At 39.3% G+C, this 22,388-nt stretch overlaps 1 protein-coding gene across 1 annotated transcript; it reads left to right on the plus strand.

The window, feature by feature from the left end:
• The first annotated feature begins 1,915 nt into the window (after positions 1-1,915).
• Positions 1,916-21,800, plus strand: LOC140002828 (uncharacterized). Its single transcript, XM_072040219.1, has 16 exons — positions 1,916-2,412; positions 3,721-3,834; positions 5,443-5,524; positions 5,606-5,721; positions 6,237-6,306; positions 7,069-7,141; positions 8,232-9,728; positions 10,045-10,269; positions 10,992-11,423; positions 12,915-13,031; positions 13,719-13,889; positions 13,996-14,130; positions 14,976-15,358; positions 16,480-16,549; positions 17,118-20,180; positions 21,652-21,800. Exons 2-16 carry the CDS (start codon positions 3,743-3,745, stop codon positions 21,798-21,800), a joined length of 6,675 nt encoding a protein of 2,224 aa, XP_071896320.1. The 5' UTR covers positions 1,916-2,412; positions 3,721-3,742.
• The last annotated feature ends 588 nt before the right edge of the window (positions 21,801-22,388 follow it).

Genomic DNA, 22,388 nt, shown 5'->3' on the forward strand with positions numbered 1-22,388 from the left:
ATTTTTATCAGATTAAATAAAAAATCATCAAGGTTTTTTAGGCTTAATTTTTTTAACGTATGCTGTGCCTTGTAGGAGCTAATTGCCTTCTTGCTAATTACCAAACCAATTGCTGAAACACAGTTTTGGATTTAGCTTGTAGAAAGCTTTGGCTGATTGAATCCATTTTTTACTTAGTTATACAGCGATTGGAATGTTTGGATTTCCTGCTTAGTTTGTTTGCCAAATTAGATAAACCTACTGTTTATTTCAGGAGAGATGATGGTGTCACCATTAAATACTCCAGATTCTTCAGGAGAAATACTGGATTGTCAAGACATCTCAGATTTGATGAGAGAGAAGGAATCTCCAAAGTCTATATTTGAAATAATGTCCTCCAGAATTCCAGAAGGACGAATAGCTATGCTGGAAGAAGATCTTGATGTGGATAGCATGTCACTCCACTGGAGTCACAAAACTCCAGATCAGAAGTTGGAGTCAGTCAACGTTGCATCAGGCATCAAACAGCTATGAAAAACCCCAAAGAAGAAGCCAGAACCTGTAGAGGTCCTGTCGGGCATCAAGCAGCTCATGAAGACCGCCAAGCAGAAGCCAGAGCCTGTAGAGCCTACTGATTTCCTGTCAGGCATCAAGCAGCTCACAAGGGCCCCACAGCAAAAATTGGAACCTACTACAGATGAAAATGCCTTGCAGAAATTGCCGGAGACTCCAGTAGAAAACAAGGAGGTAGTAAAAGATGTGACAAGAGTTAATTTAATCCAGAAAAATCCGAAATTGAAACATCAGCTGGTAGAAGACATGGTTGGAGTCACACATTCTCTGGACACTCTCCCAACAGTTTAATGTCCTTTTTGTGCTGTGGTGCCCAGAACCGCGCACAGTGCTCGAGGTGAGGCCACTCCAGGGCAGAGCAGAACAGGGCAATCATTTCCCTCGACCGACGAGCAATGCCAAGTTTTTGAAGTATTTTTGATTTTGTCCGTAAGAGTAACTTGTTCTCTCTGTCTAATTATTCAGAACTTTTAGGCGTACTTTGTTTCTTTCGTGCTTATTTTAAATACCTCAACTCTGTTTAACTCTGGCAGTAGGTAAAGGTCAGGTTGGCTTTCATTTGTTGTGAAACCACAGCCTGAAAATGAGGTTTCGAGCAGCCAGGCTAACCAATGCCCAAAGAGCAGGAGGAGCATTAAGTCACCTGCATCTCCATCTGCTGCCTGGCCTACCTCTACTCCCTCATTTCTAAGAACTTTCCTGTTCTGTTTCATGGAGGGGAAGAGAGCCGTACTCTCTAATCCCTTTTATAGAAGTCCAAACTCTTTTGTGACTCCCTTAAGCCTCAGAGAGAATCAGCAGAGAGCAAATACATGACTTGCTTTTAAATTGGCTTTATGTACTGCGTGGAGGAGGCTGGAGAATGAAACGTGAGGTAGTTGGGGCCTGCGCTTTGTAACTGCAGGCCACTGGTAAAAATGTGCAAAATGAAGAAAGAATTGAGCATAATGATGGAAGTTATGTGTCTTAATGTAGTTAATTTTCATCTGTGCTTAAATGTTTTAAAGAGCATTTTAAAAATAATCTTCTCTATGTCACGAAGGGCTGAGGTGGAGTCCTTCCAGTCTAAAAATGTTTCTGACCCGAGTCTACATTTAAAGGGTTCAAAGGCATCTTCTGCTTGCCTATTTTCAGATCAGGGTTTCTTGTCATTTTTCATACCATATTATCTCATTGACTGGAAGTCAATTTTTGCTTAAATGATAGATATCAAGCGTAGACTTGGCCAAGAATGTGGATGGCCGTGATGTTGGATGTGGTGATGACAATTTTCTCTCGTATCAGCTTTCTACTTTTATGCAGTCAAGGCCTTCTGGTCAAGGCCTGAGTCACCCTGGCTCCTCACCAGTGTTTTTTTTTTTGTTTTTTTTTTTTAAATCTTCACATACAGAGCAGCATGGGCTTTGTTTTGAGTTCTTGAGAGTCTCAACTTTAAGCCTTAGTACTCAATTCCTGTCAGGGAATAAATTTTTGTAGGTAACAGCAGGTAACTACTTAGATGACGACAACAGACTTAAAGCGCTGATTTTATTTTCAACACTTTTACTGCTGCTTCCTTCCGCGCTCCCCCTACTGTTACCCCTTCGAAGCGCCCTGTTTTTATGATGAAGAAAACAAAACCAAAACCAATTTGAATTAGGGGAGGAGCGGCTCAGAAGCCAGCCTCGGCTGTCTGCGTTAGTTTAGGAAGCTTTTAGCGAGCTGCTGCCCAACTGGGGCCTCCCGGGCTAAAAGAGTCCGTCCGCCGAGCGGCGCTGGATAGAGCCGAGGGGCCTCGAGGCGGCTCGACCGGGGCTGGGTGTGTGGGGCCGTGTCCCCCCGGGGCGGCTCCGGCAGCTCCCGGTGTCTCCGGTGCCTCAGGTGCCTGGAGCGGCGCGGCGGAGGGATACGAGCGGGCGGAGGCGGCGCTGGCGCGCGCGGCAAGGGCGGGAGGGACGGGAGGGACGGGAGGGGGGCGCCGCGGGGAGCGGCGGCGGCAGCAGGAGGGAGCCGGCACCGCGCTGAGGGGGTGAGCGCCGGGACGGGACGGGGTGAGGGGGGGCGGGGGGCTGCTGGCGTTGGGAATAAGCTTTAAAACCACACGCGGTTATTGCTGGGGGAAGCGGAGTGCCGGGGAGGATGCTGAGAGCGGGCTGGGATCGCTCCGTGGTGCTGCCCTTACGGTGCTTGTGGCGTGGGGGTGCTGGGCTTTAATCCCATGCGCGGGTTATAGGTGTTGTTGTAGGGCCTGCTTTCAAATGAACAACATGTGGCGCTGCACCGTGCACAGGCACACCCAAGGGTTTGCTGGCGGAGGGGCGCTGTCAGTGCTGTCACACGCTGTGTGTGTCTGTGGGAGCCCCTCAGGGAGCCGGCACCGCGGGGCTCCTGCCAGGCCTTTCCCCTTCGGTCCTTCCTTTGCTGACGGGCCAAGGGGTGAGAAATGTCGTGGTTTGGTCAGGTTTGTATTTAACGCAACGCTCGGGACCCTGATCCTGTGGTAATGACGGGTGCTTCAGCCTCCTCCTGGAGGAGGGAGCTCCCTGAGAGCCCAGGGGACGCAGTCGCTTCTGAGACCCAGCCTGCAGCGGGATTTCTGTGAAACCTCTGCGGGTGTGAGAGCTGGCACTGACAGGGAGCTGCAGATAAATAGCTCCAGCCGCAGTCACGGCTTCTCCAGGTTTGCTTCAAAGGCAGCTTTGCTTGAAAGCCAAGTCCGAGAACGTCCCAGTAGATGAGAGGAAGGTAACGCACCAGGTGTAGGTGAGCAGGAGTGACTGCTTGCCTGAAAATAGCTTTAAATCGCTCATGGAATGAACCATTGTGTGAGTGGTGCTGCCTCTTTGCAGGCTCTGATGGATACCAAGCAGCTATGGCATACGTCAAAGCGGTATTGCTAAGTTTGTGTGAGCACGTGATGACTGCTCTTACCGCTGTTATAAGCGTTGTTTCCTCCAAACGTGTAGTGCCCGCGCTCCTGTGCACGATTTCAACCAATGCTCGTGGTGGATAGTTCCCAGGTGCAGGGAAACACATGGAAATGGCACTTCGTTCACGTGGCACAGGCACAAGGCTCTTGTGCTGTACTTTAGGAGTGTTTTGAACGGCATTAAAAAAGGGTTACGTTGCTTTACATATTTATGAGAATAAATCATGACTTGGATGAGTAATTTTGACATTCTCACATAGGTAAGACTTCTTATGTTGGAAGATGCCGCTCTTCGGGAAAATAATTGTAATTAAACGCAATGGGACCGATGGAATTCACTTTCCACTCACTGCAAGTTCTTGTTTATTTGGAAGGTGAGAATGTGTCGAGTACTCGGATGCATTGAAATAACATTAATGATAGTTCCTGCAGACAGAATCTTTTTAATATTTACTTGCAAGAAAGAACTGTTTGTATTTGTGAATGCTGTTCAAGGTAGGAAAAGTGGTATTGGACTCACATTACTTGAGCGGAACTTACTGTTTGTCATCGCTTTTTGACCTTTCCTTGTTTAAAAAAAAGTTCTTTTTTTTTCCCCAAAGTTTCTGTCAAAGAGATCCGCTAGAGCTATGAGATTGCAAGTAATCTACATGTGACGTGTGTCCAATTAGCAAGTGGTGGCACTCTTATCTGCGGGCAGGTCCTAGAGAACCAACCAGTGCAGAAGGGAAAGTGGCTTGCATTCAACTGTGCTCATACCAGTGCTCTTTTGCATTTATTTTTATTTTTTTAATTTTTTTTTAATTATTTTTTTGGTTCTCCAAGGCCTCAGTAATGAAATGCACAAGCTAGTATCAAGAATTGATAAATGTTTTTACTTCTCTTGAACTGGGTTTGCTCAGCACTTCTCTGATTGATTGATTAATATCTTAACTAATTATCCAGTCCTGCATCAGATCCCGTAGTGCCAGTCTGTGGGAAGCACTGCAGTGTCAATAATACTCTTCTTTGGCTTCAGCAGAGCTGCCCAGGCAGATGATAATCAGTTTTAATGTCTTTTTAGGCTTGTCATGAACAGATTTTTGGTTATTTTACCTTTTTTCCAGTATGGATTCTCTGGCATTACAGAAACATAAGCTCCTGATATTTTTTTGTCACAGTTGAAAGCCTTAGGTGGTTCATTTCTTCCCGTTCATTGCCTAATGTCCTGCATTTTTTTTCAGACTTAATTGTCTTCAGGATCTCAACTCTTTTAGCCAATTAAGGTGAATGAGTTCAACGCTCCCTGGTGGGTTAGGCAGGGCAAGCCTGCATTCTAACAATTTTGGCCACTAATGGTAATCTGCGGCTTCACACTGGAGCCAGTCCTATAATAATTGGCTTTACTGGCGGATGAAAAGGCTGCTTCTCAGCCACTCAGACACTGTTTTTTTTGATCTCTGTATTGTTAGCACTAGGACAGATTTTGGACAGAGTGTATTTTGCTTATAATGTGACTTAGAATCCAAGCTTTAGACTCCGCGTTTCTCTTTCAATCCTTTTTACTGCAGTGCTGTTTTTTCCACCACTTTTCATCACAGAAATTAGCACCAAGTACAGCATTCCCCCTGTTTCTTACCTGGAGAACTTAGTGACTGCTCTCTTGCCTTAGGTCTGTTGGCATGTATTAAATGTATGTGTCCAGAGAAAAGTGGTGGAATTTAAACTGCTGATCACATTCACTTTTTTCTTTGGTGGAGAAAAGGTTTCCCTGTGGTAGCAATAACTTTCTGGCTTTTTCCTAGTGTTCCAAACTCTTTTGGTGCGATAGACATCACGTTAAGTATTTCATTCAATGTATTTTCTTGTCCCTTTGTTCTTCTGTGTACAGTCATCCAAATTATTAGCTGAAATTTGGGATGTCAAAGCACCAAATTCTACAGCAGTGAGATTTTTTGTCTTCTCTGCATGTCTGTAAACTCCAATTATATTTTCACCTCTAGGAGAACAGAATGTGACATCCGTATCCAGTTGCCTCAGGTCTCAAAAGAACATTGTAAAATTGAAGTAAATGAAAACGAGGAGGTAAGATATGCATATTTTAATGACATTTGTATTGCATTGTTGCATCTCATCGGGCTACTGAAATTTTTGTTTTATTTCTAGGCAATCTTGACAAATTTAAGTACAGTAAATCCTACGCAGCTGAACGGTAGCTGTTTTCAGCAACCTGTACCTCTGAAGCACGGAGATGTGTTAACTATTATTGATCGTTCTTTCAGGTAAGTGCCAGTGACAAACTGTCTCTGACAGACAATGCCTTGATCCTAGAACATGTTCTGCAGCCAAACAGTGTGGGGAACTCTGTGGACGGTCTCTACCTGCCGGATGAAGATACAGGAGATAGCAGTAGATGAATGGGAAAACCTAAAACATCATTTTACCATTTTCAGAAAGATAATTTAGTTTATTTTGTATCTCTTTACAATGTCTTATAGAGCTTCTCCAGAAGGCAAGACGGCTTAAAGATTTTTTTTATTACTTTTATGTATTATATTAAGCTAAATCAATAAAGATAGAATTGTCTGGAGAGATCATTTTGATTTTGTTTCAAGGACAAACACATTTCTAGGAGAAGAGAATATTTTGATGTAGTGAAAGTACTTTAAAGCAATATGTTGGTATTGCTGGGAGTGGGACAACTCTTTCTAGGTCATTTATCTTAATAATGCGAATTTAGTTATCAGCTATTTAACCAAAAAAATGCTTGTTTTTACTTTTAAAATATTTCATCCAGGTTTGAATATCCTCTCCAATCAACTCCAAGAAAAAGGCGTTCCAGATCTCCAAAAGATGAAACGCGGCAGGTAAATTTGTGGTGACAGGCTTACTTCTAAATACATTGGTATCAGTATTGATAAGGATGAATTCTATTTCCCTGTTTTGTTGTGGGTTTTGTCTGCTTTTTTTTAAATGAGGAATATTTTTTCAATCGTAGGCTAGCTTTCCGTTTGAAAATGCAAATGAACTCATATCTTTTTTAAACTCAATATATTATTTTTAGAGTTATCAGTTTCTGTTAATAGATCTATTACTTTTAAATGGGGATGTTTGCCCTAGAACCTGAGCATTTTTTTCCTCCAAAAGTATGTTGTTTTATGGGCTAGTAAATTGTTGGAATTTATAAATATCAAACTAAGTTTATCTTTTAATAATTGATTTGCACTTGTTTCTTTTTTTAATTCCCAACAATGTTTTAACCCTTCAAGGGGATATTGCTACTTAGCGAGTACTGTGGCTATTGAAGATTTTTGTACGTTCTGTTTCTCTTATTTAAATAAAATTCTTCCACTAGGTCTGGTACAAAAGTGAGCTTAGAATGTGCTTGTACATGTTCATATGCTACAGCTGCTTTTAGAGCTAATAATAATAAAACAAGACTTGAGCTCTTGCTGTGTAGAGTATCGGTTAGTGTTCTTAAGTGGTGAAATACTCGGTTTTAATTTGAGTGCTTTTAAACCTGTTCAGTATGCAATGCTTACACATTTATAAATCTAGCGTTTTCCAATGTTCAGTAGAAAGCTAAATAAATATTTGTTGCTCTGCTGTAACGTTGTACAAATTTACAGGTTCTTCATGTTCAGCAGGTGGCAGAAGTGGAGTTATTACATAAGCAAACTTCAGGATCTAAAAGATCTTCAGGTTGGTACCTGTATTATAGGGGGTTTGTGTTCATCTTCCTCCTTAATTTTAATTCTTAGCATATGGAGGAAAAACAAGGTTGAAAAGAGCAAAATAAATATATTTAAAGATTTTTCAAACTGAGCACAGTACACATTCCTGTGTCAGTGTACTACTGCATTGTACTTAAATGCTGTGATTTACCCATGCCAGGGGAAAACACATTGTTGCATTCTGACAAACGGGCAGTAACACTTTTTGAGAAACAGTATTGAACGTTTTGCTGAAACCCCAAAAGATCACGTTTAAAGATCTCCTTCCTAACCCCCATCTCCTTTTCCAAAAGTTGATCAGTGTGCTTTTTCCTTGTCTGTTAGTCTCTCCATCTTTACATGTATTTCCCGTTGCATCTAAGAGAAGTGGACATGTCAGCATTTGTTTTAGTAGATGTTCATGCTGGTATATGGCAGTGTTGAGACTGTGGATGTGTAAATGTTCACAAGGGCTCAGCTTCTTGTGGTTTCGAAAGGCAACTTCTTGGATGAACCCTGCTAGCTGACTGCTCTCTGCGTGGAAAATGTGAAGTGAAGCATGTTACTTCAGGCCTCCAGCATGCGTGCGGTCACTTGCTCTGTCTCATTTGGGAAGTGCTAGCTCTGTTTTATTGTCTTGCTTTACCCTAGAGAAGCATTGGTACAGTTAGAACAATACAGCACCTGGGTAAATGCAAGACAGAAAACTGACTGAATTGTGGTAAGCCGATCTCAGTGATTGTTTAGTTCTGTGTTCACAGATTTGTCTTGTGGCAGCCGTGAAAGATAGGTATATAAGCCACCGAAGAAAAACAGCAGCATGAAATACAAATTGCCTTATCTGAATGTGGGATAAGGTCCAGATTGCAACTTAAAATTTATTAAACATTTCACAACTAATGTTTTTATTATGAGAGAATTGTTATTGTAAACAGAGCTTTGTGTACAGTCCCATATCCTGGAGCCTGGTTGCTAGCCTTGGTAGAGGAAAGGAGGGAATTCTCATCTGTATTTAAGGAACTTTACTTATGTTTCTGCTTTTTTTACATAACTTTGTTTTTGCTTTGCTTACGCTGTAGATCATTCTGAGTGCAAAGAACAAAATGCTGATGAAAATAAACAAAGTACAGAGGAAAATATGTCCAAAGCCTTACCAGTTAAGCTACAAACACCTAAATCTTCATATAAGATAAAACAATCTACTAGAAAGCAAACTGAAATGTCTCCCTTTAGTAAACTCTATGAAATGCTGAAACATGAGATTAAAGTGAAAAAAACTCTGCAAGGAGGAAATGTACCTGAAAAAGCTGGAAAAGAAGGTGGTAAGGGTGCCCTGCAGGAACCAAGTGCTCAAATCGCATCAAGTTGTGATCATGTAAGCCCTACTGAAGAAAAAGAAATTGGCACAAGTGAAAATAATGAAGAATATAAAATGAAACAAGAAGTAATTAGTTCAGAACTTAATCAAATCTCAATGGTAGGAAGTGCTACCAAGAAATGTTTTACCAGAAGTCCGCGAACTTCTGTTTCAAAGGAGATGACAAAAAGTATTCTCAGGAGAAGTAACTTGCAAGATCATAAGGAAGAAAGTACACCAGGTAAATCTAAAGGCACTGAAGTTCCAGCCAAAACACCCAAACCCAGTAAGGAGAATGACAGAAATGCAGCATGTCTGCTGCAGCCATGCTCCATAGAACGCTTGGGTTATGCAGATGAGGTGAAAATCTACAACTCTGCAATAACAGCAGAGAAAATAGCGCAGACAACAAACATGACAAACGTTTCTGAAGTAGACAAACATGTTATGTCTACACCAACCCCCAGAAGGAAGAGTCCTCGATATTGTTTCATGTCACCTACCAACGAAGCTACTGGGGTGGATTCTGTAAATATTGGTACTCCGACAGCTCGAGGAGATGTGTTGTTGGAACACAAATCTTTTTCAGAAATTTCAGCTGAAATTCAAAGGGAAGATTCAGTGTGCAGAAATGATAGCCTCCAACAACAGCCTTTGGCAGAAAATAAATGCATAAACCAGAGACGAAACAGTAAACAACATACACCAAGAAAATCGGGGAAAGTAGAAGTGCTGAAAGAAATCTGTGATCAGACAAATGTAGATTCAAAAAAGAGAGATTCTGAGTCTCCTGCTTCTAATTCCAAGAGTCCCAGAAGAAATGTCAGACAAAGTAAAGAATTTGTAAACAAAAGCATCCATTCAGAGACACCAACTTCAGGAGAGATAACATCAGAACTGGCATCTCCTGCTAGTCAGAAATCTGGCTCTGGAAGAAAAAGGGGTAGGCCGAGAACCTCTGAACTGCGAACTGAGAAAGCACTGGAGACAAATGCAGTTGAAGAACACGACAATAAGACTGTAGACAGACAGGACAGTGGAACTCAACAAGATCTGGCCACCAATGGGTGTAATCAGAAATCAGATTTGGAAGATACTTGTGTTCTAAGACCTCGGAGATCATCATCAAAAAGGTCTTTGGGAAGTGCTAGTGTACTGGAAGACAATGAGGCTGTTGCAGAAATGAATGTTTCTGACCTGTTGGCTGAAGAAGAATCAGGTAAATAGATTTCGCGCCTTGTTGGCACTTAATTGGAGAAAATCTCTTAATTTTCGTGAGAATTTTTCCATTTAAATATATAATTAATTGCTGATACGTTGGTTCTGTAACATCATGTTTTTATATATATGACCCTAAAAATAACCAGTAATTTCTATAAAATTTTCTCCAATTGAATGTAAATGAGTTACTTTCTAATATGTTTCTGCCTTTAAAATGCCCAAGTAAGCCTTGTTTCCTGTGCTGGTTAAAATGGTGACTTCCTGGATTCTTTGATTTGTGGAGATATATTCAATTATTGCTATTTTTTGTTTAGGTAACACAAAAAGAGTGTCTCAGAAGAGGAAGAGCGGTGATCTGTTACCTCAGCCTTTAGGCAAGCGAAAAAGATTGTCTTTTGGTGGTCATCTAAGTCCGGAACTCTTTGACAAAAGTTTGCCTCCCAACTCACCCCTTAAACGAGGTGCGATTCCTGCAAGGCTGAGCTTACCGTTTGGAGGCTCCCCACGCGCAGTGCTGAAAAAGGCTCAGGGGCTGAAGCACTTTGCAGTCCAGGTAAATAAATGCTGAGGCTAATCGAGTCGCTAAGCTAAGTGATACGAACAGAACTTGTAAATTCAAAGACTTCTAAAAATGAATTCAAAATGAATAATAAAGATGTATGTTAGGAAGTGGACATATTGACTGGGAATTATAATGGTATTTTTTAATCAGCGTTTTTAAACTTTTTCCTCCAAAGGAGGATGTGCAGCTTATTGTTCGTCTACCTCTCTTTATCCAGGGGGTGTGCTTTATTTCATCACACGTTTTTGCTTGTTCTCATGCATGTTTTGGAGTATGTTTGTGTGCTTGTGCTTAACAGCAGAATCTACTGGCACCAGTTAATCATAAATAGCAGAAAAGAGACGCAATCTAGAAAGAGTAGTTTGTTGCCAGACTATGCAAGCTATGGCCGTGTGGCTTGGCCAGAAGTCTGAAAACATTCAGCTGCTGATTTAAGCTAGTGAAAGCCTGTAGTGCACTTTATGGGAATAAGACTGTTTTGAATAAACTAGAGTAACAAAGTTAATTTGTTCAGTTGGATTTGCACAGGCCATTGGAGGCTTTTGAAATTTAAAAGTTGTTGCCAATTTGCTTTCTTCTTAGAGAGTAACATCTAAGACTTTTTCAACTGATCTGATGCTATTTTATACTATTGCATTTACTTTCAGAGATAGAAAAGAACACTTGTAGTTTAGCTTTGCACAGTAATTTTTTGTTATTTTTTTTTCTACCAAGAACTTTCTGTATGTTTGCAAAAAGAAAAAATGTCACCAGAAAAATTGCCAGCCCAGACGCCCCCAGCTGCCTCTTCCCCTGACTCTGGAAAAGCAACACCGCAGCTTCCTACAGGCTCTCCAGCACCTTACACAAAAGGGCGTTTCTCTGTTTCGCACATCACAACACCATCACCAATTGCAGAAGAGCAGAACGGTGTTGCAAAAGATATGAATACAGGGGAGAAAAATGGTGCCCTAGAGAAAACACCTAAATCTAATGGTGTTAGCCAAGATGATAAAACCTCAATGGCAACACCTAACAACTTAACAAGAAGTTCACGACGTAGTATGAAGACTCCCATGAAGAGGAGGAGTGGTGCTGTAGCAGTTATCAGTTCAAAAAGAAGAAGCGGTGCCTCTACTGCCAACTTACTAGGTTTGTTTCAGCAGTTAATTTTAATATGATTTCTACTGCTTTAAAAAACAGCTACAAAACTGAAGTAGTCCTATTATTAGTTTTATTCTGAGACCACCAAATGATCGGTGTATATTCTGATGGTTTGTGGGATTTTTTTTTTTTTGAATCATCTGAGAATTGCAAAATTTTATGTTCTCACACTTATCCATCGCTTTAGCAACTAGATTTATAACAAGGTATTTAGAACGCAAATCCTAATACTCAGAAACTGAAAAATGGTAGAATTAAGGTTCTGTTTGTTAGGTTAATTGCGGTATTGATCCTCCAAGTCCCTCAATTTGGAGTAGTATATAACTGATACAATTTCAGTTCAATAATTTTTGTTGGTGAAAACATGCATTTTACCTGTATTCAGCTTAGTTTCTTTATGCCTTTTTCCCTAGCCAGTTCACACACTGTCAGTTGTAGACTGGACTGCCTGTAAGTGTTGGGTGTATGGCAGACATCATGGATGATAACCATTGAGACACAAATATTTTAATTGTTGAACATTCAAATTCAAATGTTGGTCAAAATAGTTTTGATACCACTGGAAAAATTGAGAGGGAATCTGGTTCTTGAAAATTTAATCTTTATGAAAACACTTAAAGATGAGATGTCTGTAATTTATGAAAACAAATTATATCAATTTGACTCTTTCAAAGTCAAATTTAAAATTTCCCATCAATATCAACATTCATCTGGCAATTTATTATTCTTTGCTATCTTCGTTTTTTGTAGAATCATTTTAAAGTTGTGAATAACATGCTGTGTGCAGTGTCTGTGTGCAGTGTCTCAGTGATAGTCCTATTATATGGTGAGATAAAATCACAGGCCTTCCTGGTTAATCCTGGATATGTTTCACTTAAAAAAAAAAAAACAAAAAACACACAAACATACAAAAAAAGAAGCAAAAAAGCAAAAAAACAAACAAAAAAAAAAAAACAAACATTTTTTTGCTGTTAAACCTTACATTCTGTTAAGGAAAAATTCAGGTAAAATAAAGTGCAAGACTGAAAGGCTTATGGCAAATTTGTAATGAGGAAAATATTTCACAGAATCGCAGAATATCCTGAATTGGAAGGAACCCACAATGATCATCAAGTTTAACTCCTGGGTCCTTAAATGACCGCCCAGAAAATCAGACCACATGTCTGAGAGCACTGTCCAAATGCTTTTTGAACTCGAGCAGAGAGTGAGGACAGAGTGAGGTCAGCACTTAGCACAGATTCTGGAACTGTATGACGCTTTTTGTTGTAGAAACGTACTGGATGCTTGGACACTTGTACTGGATGCTTGGACGCTCGTAGTGGATGCTTGGACGCTCGTACTGGATGCTTGGACACTCGTTAAGATTCAGCTTGAAATTGTGATTTCTGACTACAGCAAATCCTTTGGAATCATAAATAGCTGTGAAGTCCTGTTTACACAGCTGCCAGTTAAGGTTATTGTGTCTGTTTTGCTTCGTAGTTGCGAAATCTTGGGCAGAAGTGGTAAAATTGGGTGTTGCAAGACCACAGGCAAAGGCCGTTAAAAAACGTGCCCCAAAACGAAGACCAATGAAGAAGACAACACAGTCACCAAAGGTATTTGTTTTACTTCTTTTTAAGGTTTGGGGGTTTGCTTAACCTTGAAACAGCTTGTTGGCATTTAACTGCAGAAGCTGGAAGTTTGAGATTTTGGCAAGATGTTAAATGGGTATTGGTGTCTTTCTCACAGCGTGTAAATCTACTTGAATTTACTGAAATGTATTAATTCAAAACATCTTAAGAATGTATCTAAATAACTAATTGTGTTGGGTGGATGGAGTAAGTATTTGTCCCTTGTCTGTAGTTGAAGCTGTAGTGCTGTTTGAAAGAGGTTCTGTTCCGGTTTAACCACTTTACGTGGTGGTGAGGTTGGTCGTTGGATGATGGTGAAGGTCTTTCCCAACCTAAAGGATTCTATGCAGGTGGAAAGGAGTAAGACTGAAAGACTCTCAGGATAATCCCTGAGCGTTTCTGAAAGCTAAGAAAACTTGTCTCAGATGCTCATTGAGCGTAGTCACTCAAATCTTAAACGAATATATGAGCTGCATTTCACAACGAATCAGCCCTTTAAAGTAGCTGCAATTTAACCACTTCTGTATGCCCAGCAGTCTGTATTAGCTAAACACGACCAATAAATTTGTGGAATCTCTTGAGTGATTCTGGCTAGGTTTTAAATAAAAGGGATCTTTGTGTCCTAATTTTTATTTATTTATTTATTTATTTATTTATTTATTTCCTTTTTTTCCTCCAGAAAGAAAAATAAAAGGTCATTTTAGCACAGGTCATGCAGAATCTCCTGCTACAGTAGTTGTAGGCAGAGCGCACTCTACCACTGGTAGAATAGCTGGACAGGTCCTTAAAGTGGTGAAAAATCCAATCTTGAAACAAAACTTGAATATGGATGAAAGCTTCACAGGTACGTTGTGAGATTTTTAAAACCTGTTACTGGTTCTGCCAACTGTGCACTTTTTTTTTTTTTTTTTTCCGAAACAAGTGCTCATTTTTCTGAATATAATTTATAGGGCTGGCTGAGATGTTTAAAACTCCAGAAAATACGAGTGGAAAAACATCACCTTCAAGCACTGTTCGTGACAGTGATCTTACACCACCGTGCACGACAATGGACACTTCTGAACTGCGTACTCCTGAAGAATCTGGTATGGTTGTTAATTGGAAAGAAATTATTAAAGTATACTTTGGGGTAGCTGTGTCTGCAACTCACTGATAGTGCATAGCCTAATGCTAGGCAGACTTAGTGTAGAGATAAAGCATCTTGCAACCATTGATTTTTTTTTTATCATGTATTGGAGGACATTTTCCAGTAGTTCCAGTTATTTTTTTTGGTAGGTGTTATTTTTTTATTCATTCAGTTTTATATCGAACTTCTAAATGCTGAAGTATTGTTTCAGGCAAACCTTGTGTTGAAGCATGGCAATCCTTTAATCAATTGTCAGGGGATACATCTAGATTCAATGACAAAATCTTACGGCAGGGAGTGGTTATGCTGTAGAATTTTGCAAAGATTCTACTTAAGAAAAATGTCAGATTAGGAAGATTTGTGTTAAGATGATCCTTAGCTTTTTTTTTTTCTGTCTTTTGCATATGACTTTGCATATCAGTCGTGTTCCTGAATAACTTAGAATTCTTTAAATTCTGTTTTACTAAGAATTTAGCAAAAGTGAGCATCTAGTGAATCACCAACCAAAATCAAGAATGAATTATCCAATATTCAGAGTAGTAATACTAATGATTTTTATCAGATTAAATAAAAAATCATCAAGGTTTTTTAGGCTTAATTTTTTTAACGTATGCTGTGCCTTGTAGGAGCTAATTGCCTTCTTGCTAATTACCAAACCAATTGCTGAAACACAGTTTTGGATTTAGCTTGTAGAAAGCTTTGGCTGATTGAATCCATTTTTTACTTAGTTATACAGCGATTGGAATGTTTGGATTTCCTGCTTAGTTTGTTTGCCAAATTAGATAAACCTACTGTTTATTTCAGGAGAGATGATGGTGTCACCATTAAATACTCCAGATTCTTCAGGAGAGATACTGGATTGTCATGACATCTCAGATTTGATGAGAGAGGAGGAATCTCCAAAGTCTATATTTGAAATAATGTACTCCAGAATTCCAGAAGAAATAGCTATGCTGGAAGAAGATCTTGATGTGGACAGCGTATCATTAAGTGCAGAGAAACAAGCCTCTCAGGTGAAATTGGAAAGTAAAAGGAAAACACCAGATGAGAAGTTGGAGTCAGTCAACGTTGGATCAGCCATCAAGCAGCCATTAAAAACCCCAGAGAAGAAGCCAGGACTTGTAGAGGTCCTGTCGGGCATCAAGCAGCTTATGAAGACTGCCAAGCAGAAGTCAGAGGAAACAAAGGTAAAATATTTTCTTTAGCTTTTGGAAAGAGTTTATTTAAGCTTGGAGCCTGTGGTTGAAGTGAACTCTTAGGCCATCTAATAAGACATGTTTTATATCATTGTATTTTCATTAAAATATCTCATGCACAAGACCTGTGGCTGACAAAATACCTTCTGGAAGAGCACCTGATGTTTATTTGAAAACAGTGAAGTTGACAACCTGTGTTTTCCTTGGTAGCTTTGTCCAGGTGTGAATGGGTAAAAACCAGAAGATGCAGCTGAGTACAAATTTGAAGGAGCACTTTTTTTCTAGTCATTTGTTTCTGTTATGTTTAAAGCACCCTTAAATTACTTACAGACTACAATGGAGTTCTTTCTGTGCCTTCCTTTTCATAAGTGGGATATATGCATGTTTGTTTTTTTTTTGTACAGCTTCTTCATAGCTTGTAGATTAAATTCAAAACACTTTTTTTCTTTAAACATCCAAGAGCACTGAGCTTTTGCCAAAATTTGGTGTTACCACGTAGTCAGTTGATTGCTCTTCATGCCCATAAGGCTTTCATTCACTGCTTGCTGAATGGACACCAATTCTACTCTGTTTGCTTGTATTAGGATGTACTTTGTTTAGAGGAACCCTACCTAAATGGCTGCTGAGGCTGCTCTGGGTTACCATTTTGACCTTACAATTCGCACCTTCATCACTCTTGTCATTGGTGTATTTTATTAGCCTCGATTTTTGTTGACTCCCAGATCCATAGATTAAAATGAGTATTGCTGGTCTGTGTAGAACTACAATAAAACACTTCAAAACATTCAAATGATTTAGATTCAATAACCCTCTTTTTCTAATCTTACTAGACAATGTTCAGCCCGTTTACTGAATGCTTTTTAAAACTCTACTGTGTTGTCTTTCACTGTAAAAACTGCTACACTAGCTCAGATAACAAGTATTAAGTTCAATTTTGTGGTAGTACCAAATATATGATGCAGTTAGCAAACGAAGTTGGCTTCATTTTCTCATAAAGTATTTGGCAGGACTTTTTTCAACTGTTTCACTCCCAATTTTCTATTAGTTAACTATTTCTTGTCCTGTCAGACACACACAAAAGTATTGATTATTGCTTATTTCCTTAGGTCAGGTCAGAAAATGTTATGGATCCTAAGCAGGAAGATGCTGTAACTGCTTGTACTAATGGCAGTCGTGAGTATGGTAAGTACAAACACTTTTATTTTAACTAGAGTAATAATGAATATGCAGGACTGTGTGTGTTGTTAGGAAGTTTCAACGTGTTGTAAAAATTCCAAATTATATAGTATGGAAGGAGCAAATATCTCAGGGAATTTGAGCAGTAATCTGTAACACAAACCAGTGTTGGCATTCTATTGGTGTTTAAAAAATGGTGTAGTAGTTTGATGTAATAACGGTGGCATCTCCAAACATACCAGTGTAAAAAACAAACAAACAAAAAATCACCTGTTGCTAAGGTATCCACTTAAAATCACCTTTATTTGCAAAGACTTTCAAAATATATCTTAAAGCTTGAGTGCTACCTGTCAAATAAAACAAATAACTCTGTGTACTAAACTGGGTTTTATTCTAGGAGTCTGTTTAAATCCCTGTTACTTTTTAAAATAAAATATGATTCATTAGAGCAAGACCGCTTTACTGGGAAAATGAAAACTCAAGAGATACTTTGATCGGGCATAGTAATGTGTAACTTTTGATTGTGCTCTTTTCTATATGACAAACTTTGTAGGGGGGAATAAAACTGTTTTAGAAGACAAAGGAAATACTTCACAAGATAAAGATTCTCAACAAAAGTTGTCAACTAGCGAAGACCACTCTACCCAGAGACTAACAAGGGGCAGACCAAGGAAGACTGTACATCCACCTTCAACAAAGCAGTGTGAAAAGGATTTAAATTCAAAAGAATTGCAAGGTCTGGAGAAAAAGAGCATCCAAGAAGAGATGGGAGAGATCAGTACTTCAACTTCAGTAGCTAAAAATACAGGAAGAGGAAGGAGAACAAATCTTTGCATGGAAAAAGAAATTGTTTCAAAGCATCCTGTTGAGAAAACAGTTGAAACCGTTTCACTTGTGGAAACGCAGGTTGATACTCGAAGACCAAGAAGAGGTAAAACTAAGGAACCTAAGGAGTTAAAACATCCTAGTGAGGATCTTGAGTCTTCTGAAAAAGATTCTTCAGTGCTACAAAAAGATCCTGCAAATAGGAAACAGGCTTTGCAGGAGTATGATATCAGTAGCACATCTGTAACTGAAGATGATCAAAGCAGAAAGACAGAAGGCGTATCTAGTAGCACTCAGGATGAAAATCACCAACTGCAAACAGATTTAAAAAAATCTGAAAACGCATCTGACAAAGGTAGTGTAGAAGACAGAGAAGAAATTCTTCTATTGCATCAGAAGAGGTCTAGAGGAATGAAAAAAATAGAAAACACAGAAGCACTGCTTCCACCCAAAAGACAAAGAAGAGCTAGGAATGAACAGGTTGAACAAGCTCCTTCAGAGGAACTTCATGGGACGACAAGGAAACTTCGTAAACACCAATCAGCAAAATTACTACAAGGTGATGAGCAGACTTCTGAGACTGCCCCCACAGAAGCATCTGGAAACAGAACTGAACTTGAAGTAAAGGTAACAGAAAAAAGAGGTAAGTCTTCAAGAAATGCTAGAAAACAACCAACAGAAGTAAAACCAGACATGTGCGGGATGGCACTTGAAAATACACAGAATGTTCAGAAAGCCAAGGAGACTTCAAATGAAACCATTACGGAAACAAAATCACCCACCAAAAATGAGAGGAAAGTATCTCTGGGAGATGAAGCGGAAAATGCTCAGGAAAATACTACAAAGGCATCTCAAAGATTAAAGTCAGAATCACCTTCTGGAGAGACAGATAAAATGCCAGTAACTGTTCTCAACTTGGAATTCAAACAAGAAGCAAACAGAACTAGAAGCAGGAGAGGGAAAAAAGACTCTTCAGAGAAGAAGGCTGATGAATTTGCCCAGGATGTAAACAGCCTAGATCTTATGCTTAAATGTAAGTCAGAAACACAGGAATCTTCTCCCAAAGAGTCTTCAGCCTCTAGTTGTGTCAAGCAGGCACACCAAGTAATGAAAGACCAGAACAACACAGCTGACACATTGGTAACTGCTCTAAACAGTGATGGCATTGCTCATAGACATCAAAAGCAGACAAGAAATGAGCAGGAAGCAAATGAACCAAAGCAAACTGAAATCCTGCAAGAGAATCGAACACCAAATAATAGAATTACACGTAGAAGACTTAGAGGAAGAAGAGTTAATTTTAAACTTGAAGAAGCCAGTTCCGAAGCTCTAGGAGAAGAAAGGAATTTACCTGGGAATGAGGAAGGAATGGCTTGCAAACATGATCAACGTGAGGCTTCAGAAAATCCTTTAGAAGTAAGGAGGAGCAGAAGAAGGCAAGCTGATTCCATTCCACAAGCAGCTTGTTCTACCTTTACGAAAAAAGAAACCTTAATTAAAGATCATAGTAAAGATGAGACTTCTACAAAAGATCAAGATCCAGCTTTGGAAGCTATTCCCTCTTCAACAGAAGAAGTTCCGCTGAGAGGACGAAGGCGGCGAGAGGTTGCTGTAGCATCACAAACGGTGAGTTCTCTTTCTATCAGAGAAAAACGTGGCTTGCTAGAAGGTGATGATAAAAAGATGACTGTGAAAGAAGATCAAAATCCAGCATTGGGAGATAGCACTTTGCAGGCAAAAGCAAATGCATCAGCAAGGGACAAAAGAAAAGAGATTGATCTAGCAGCAGAGGCAAAAAGTTCAGCTTCTCTCCGGAGAAAACGTGGCTTGTCAGAAACTGATGACAAAGAGGAGAGTACTAATGAAGAACAAAACGTGCTTTTGGAATCGGTGTCCTGTGCAAAAGCAAAGCCATTAGGAAGGGGCAGAAGGAAAGAAACTCCTCCAGTGTCACACACAACTAATTCCATTTCTCTTAGAAGAAAACGTGGTTTGCCAGCAGATAATGGTAAAGAAGAGGCTCTTAAAGATCAAAATGTTCCGTTAGGAGCAGTTGTTTCAAGTCTAAAAGATCAACCAAAAAGAGGCAGAAGGAATGAAGCTGCCATATTATTAGAAGCCACAAGTTCTACTCCTGCTCGGGGAAAACGTAACTTATCAAAAGAAAGTAGCAGAAATAATAATCATAGGAAAGCTAAACAAATGATTTCTGAAAAACCCTCTTCCGAAGAAAAAATTGACCTTTCAAAAGGGTACTCAGGGAAAAAGTGTAGTATCACTTCACTGGCTGTTAGTTCTAGTTCACTTCAAGGTTTGCCAGAAGATGGTAAGAATGAAACTCCCAAAGAGCAACAGGGTATACTTTTGGAAGTAACCCAATCAGGAAAAGAAAATCCATCGAAGGCAGGCAGAAGGAAAATAGTTCCTTCCAAATCTGAAGAAACTAGTTCAACCTTTCTCAGGGAAAAGCTTGTCTTGCCTGAAGACAGAGGTCAAAACGGAATCCTTAAGGAAGGTGAAGGTACAGCTCTGGAAAATAACTCATCCCAGGAAAAACAAAGGCAACTGAGAAATAAGAGGAAAAATGTACAATTCAAACCAGAGGCAGCTACTTCTCTTCGTGACAATGGCAACTTGCCTGAAAACGGCAACATTTCGGAAATGCAGTGTTTGATACCCACTGGTTCTGAAGAAAGTAATCAGTCTGGAAAAGGAAAAGAGGTTAACCCTACCCAACAGACAACTTCCACTTCTCGCAGAAGAAAATGTCTGTTGCCAGCAGATGATGTACCACCTAAAAAATCAAAATCAGGTGAGGAAAAAAAAATATTTCTATTTTCTACATATAGCTAAGTCTAGAATTTTGTACAGGTTATTACTGTTGGCTGCCATAGTCTAATGTAAATAGAGAGTGGGTCTTTAATGTAGCAAAGAGTGGTAAGTAAAGAAGGGGGTAGGTTATCCTGTACAAACCAGATGTTTCTCCAAAGCAGAATGGATTGATTGTATGGCATCTGACAGCTGTATTCCTCTTCTGCTGAGTTATTCAAATGCTCTCATGCTCTTCTGCTGTCTCAATCCGTAACTTGCAGGTTAAATAACAGCAATTAACTAACTTACAGGTGGTTATGAGCATAGCATGATAATTACATTTGTAGCACCCATTGTCTGTGCTTGTTTTCTCCTAAATACCATCTAAGCTCCTGCTTTTGTATGTCCAGGTTTTGGGTAGCTTGTACAACTTATCCGTGCTGTAATGAAGTTGGTGCTAGAAGGACTTGGAGCTGTATTTGAGCTCAAATGACAGCAGAAGTTCCACATGTCTCTCACTTTTCCTGTTTTTCAGTTTTATTTTCCCCAAGCCAATAGAGCTCTAGCTTCAGACACTTGAAATATTCCCTAAACCTTTCAGCTGGATGTGATAAAATTTTAAAGATACCACGTTGTAATAAGAAATTATCGTCAAATAAATATAATAAAATGGAAGTAATGAATCTTTACAGATGCACAAAGAATTTTCTGGCAGGTTATGTGCATTAATCCTATTGTGATTTGGCCATGCTCTCGTTTCATTTCTCTTCATCTCTTTATCTGTTACATGTGCTTATCCAAACGTAACACGTACATCTATTGTGGCAGGTTCCCCTCTTGGTTTATTGACTTCACACTTCTGCTAGTTTTCACTTCTTGACACTGCTACATGCACCTCCCAAAGGACTGATCTCTCCCAGTGCTTTTCTACCGGTCTGAATAGTTTCTTTTGGGGGGAGGTCCTTTTTCCCCACATGGATTTTAGTGGTGGTGCTTGGGTCGATGCTCATCTCTTGGAGCAGCTTCACTGGTCTGTGCCATGTGGATTCTTCCAGAAGCGTCCAGTGTGTTTGTTACAACTACAAGCCTGACTTTGCAGTTCTAGCTGGACAATAAATTAGTTGCTGTACATTCATTTTTGCTGTTTTTTTCTTCAGTGTTAGATATGTTTTAGTTTTACATATCAGTAGAAGAATTTTTAGCTAAAATAATAGCTAATTGGTTTTGGTGCTCTCATTAATGTTAACCTACTTTCAGAAATAGCTGTATGTCCTTGGGGACCTATTTTAAAGGATATTGGATGTGCAGAAGTGTGGGTTTTGTAACTGGTTTGTTGAACTCATAGATGTAAGCTTTGGAACGTAGTCATTAGGGACATCTCCCTTCAAAAACAATGGAACTGAAGATTGACTTTCTATAAAATGCTTGATTTATGATATAAATTTCCATTTAATATTTCTGTCTACGAATAGAGAATGATGAAAACGGATCACCCAAAAAAGGGAAAAGAAACAAAACTGAAGAAAAACTTGAAGGCAATGTGAAGACAACTCAGACTGCTGGAGGGACGAACAGGACAACAAGATCAAGCACAAGAGCAAGTGCAAGAACAAGAAAATAGTCTTAACAGTTAAAGAGCCAGTTTTTAGAATGATTCTGTAAATGACATTGGAATTTTTAATGTGACTTGACTTACACTCAGATTTTAAGTTCAGATTTTGTAAAGCTATCGCTGATGATATTATCTAAGTACTTTTCTTAATATGTTTACAGATATGATGCCGCCTGTTTTAGTAGATACATATAGTGGTTCCTATACCATGCGATGCTTGTGCAGAATGGCAGGTAGAAAAATAAATCTTTTATGCTCGTATTTATCCCCTTTTTTATGGTAATGAGTACAGTAGCCAGGAAGCCATGTTACTTTACTGCCAGTGTAATTGTAAGCTATTTTCTGCTTAAATTTTATGTGCTTAAGTCTTATTTTTTCATTAAAGTTCTGTAAATATTCTTTTAAAAACTATAGATTTATTAGTAGAACTACTATGAATGAAAATGCTATTTAAAAAAAAAAAAAAATTTACTGAGAAGTACGGGTTTGTAAGCCGTTAAATTTGTAAACAATTTAGGACTTAAGTGTTTTGTGTTCTTAGGAATAATTAAAGATGTAATTACTACTGTCCTCTTACAACCATATTTAATTTTTTTA

Source organism: Anas platyrhynchos, chromosome 6, assembly GCF_047663525.1.
Source record: "Anas platyrhynchos isolate ZD024472 breed Pekin duck chromosome 6, IASCAAS_PekinDuck_T2T, whole genome shotgun sequence".
Classification (NCBI taxonomy): domain Eukaryota; kingdom Metazoa; phylum Chordata; class Aves; order Anseriformes; family Anatidae; genus Anas; species Anas platyrhynchos.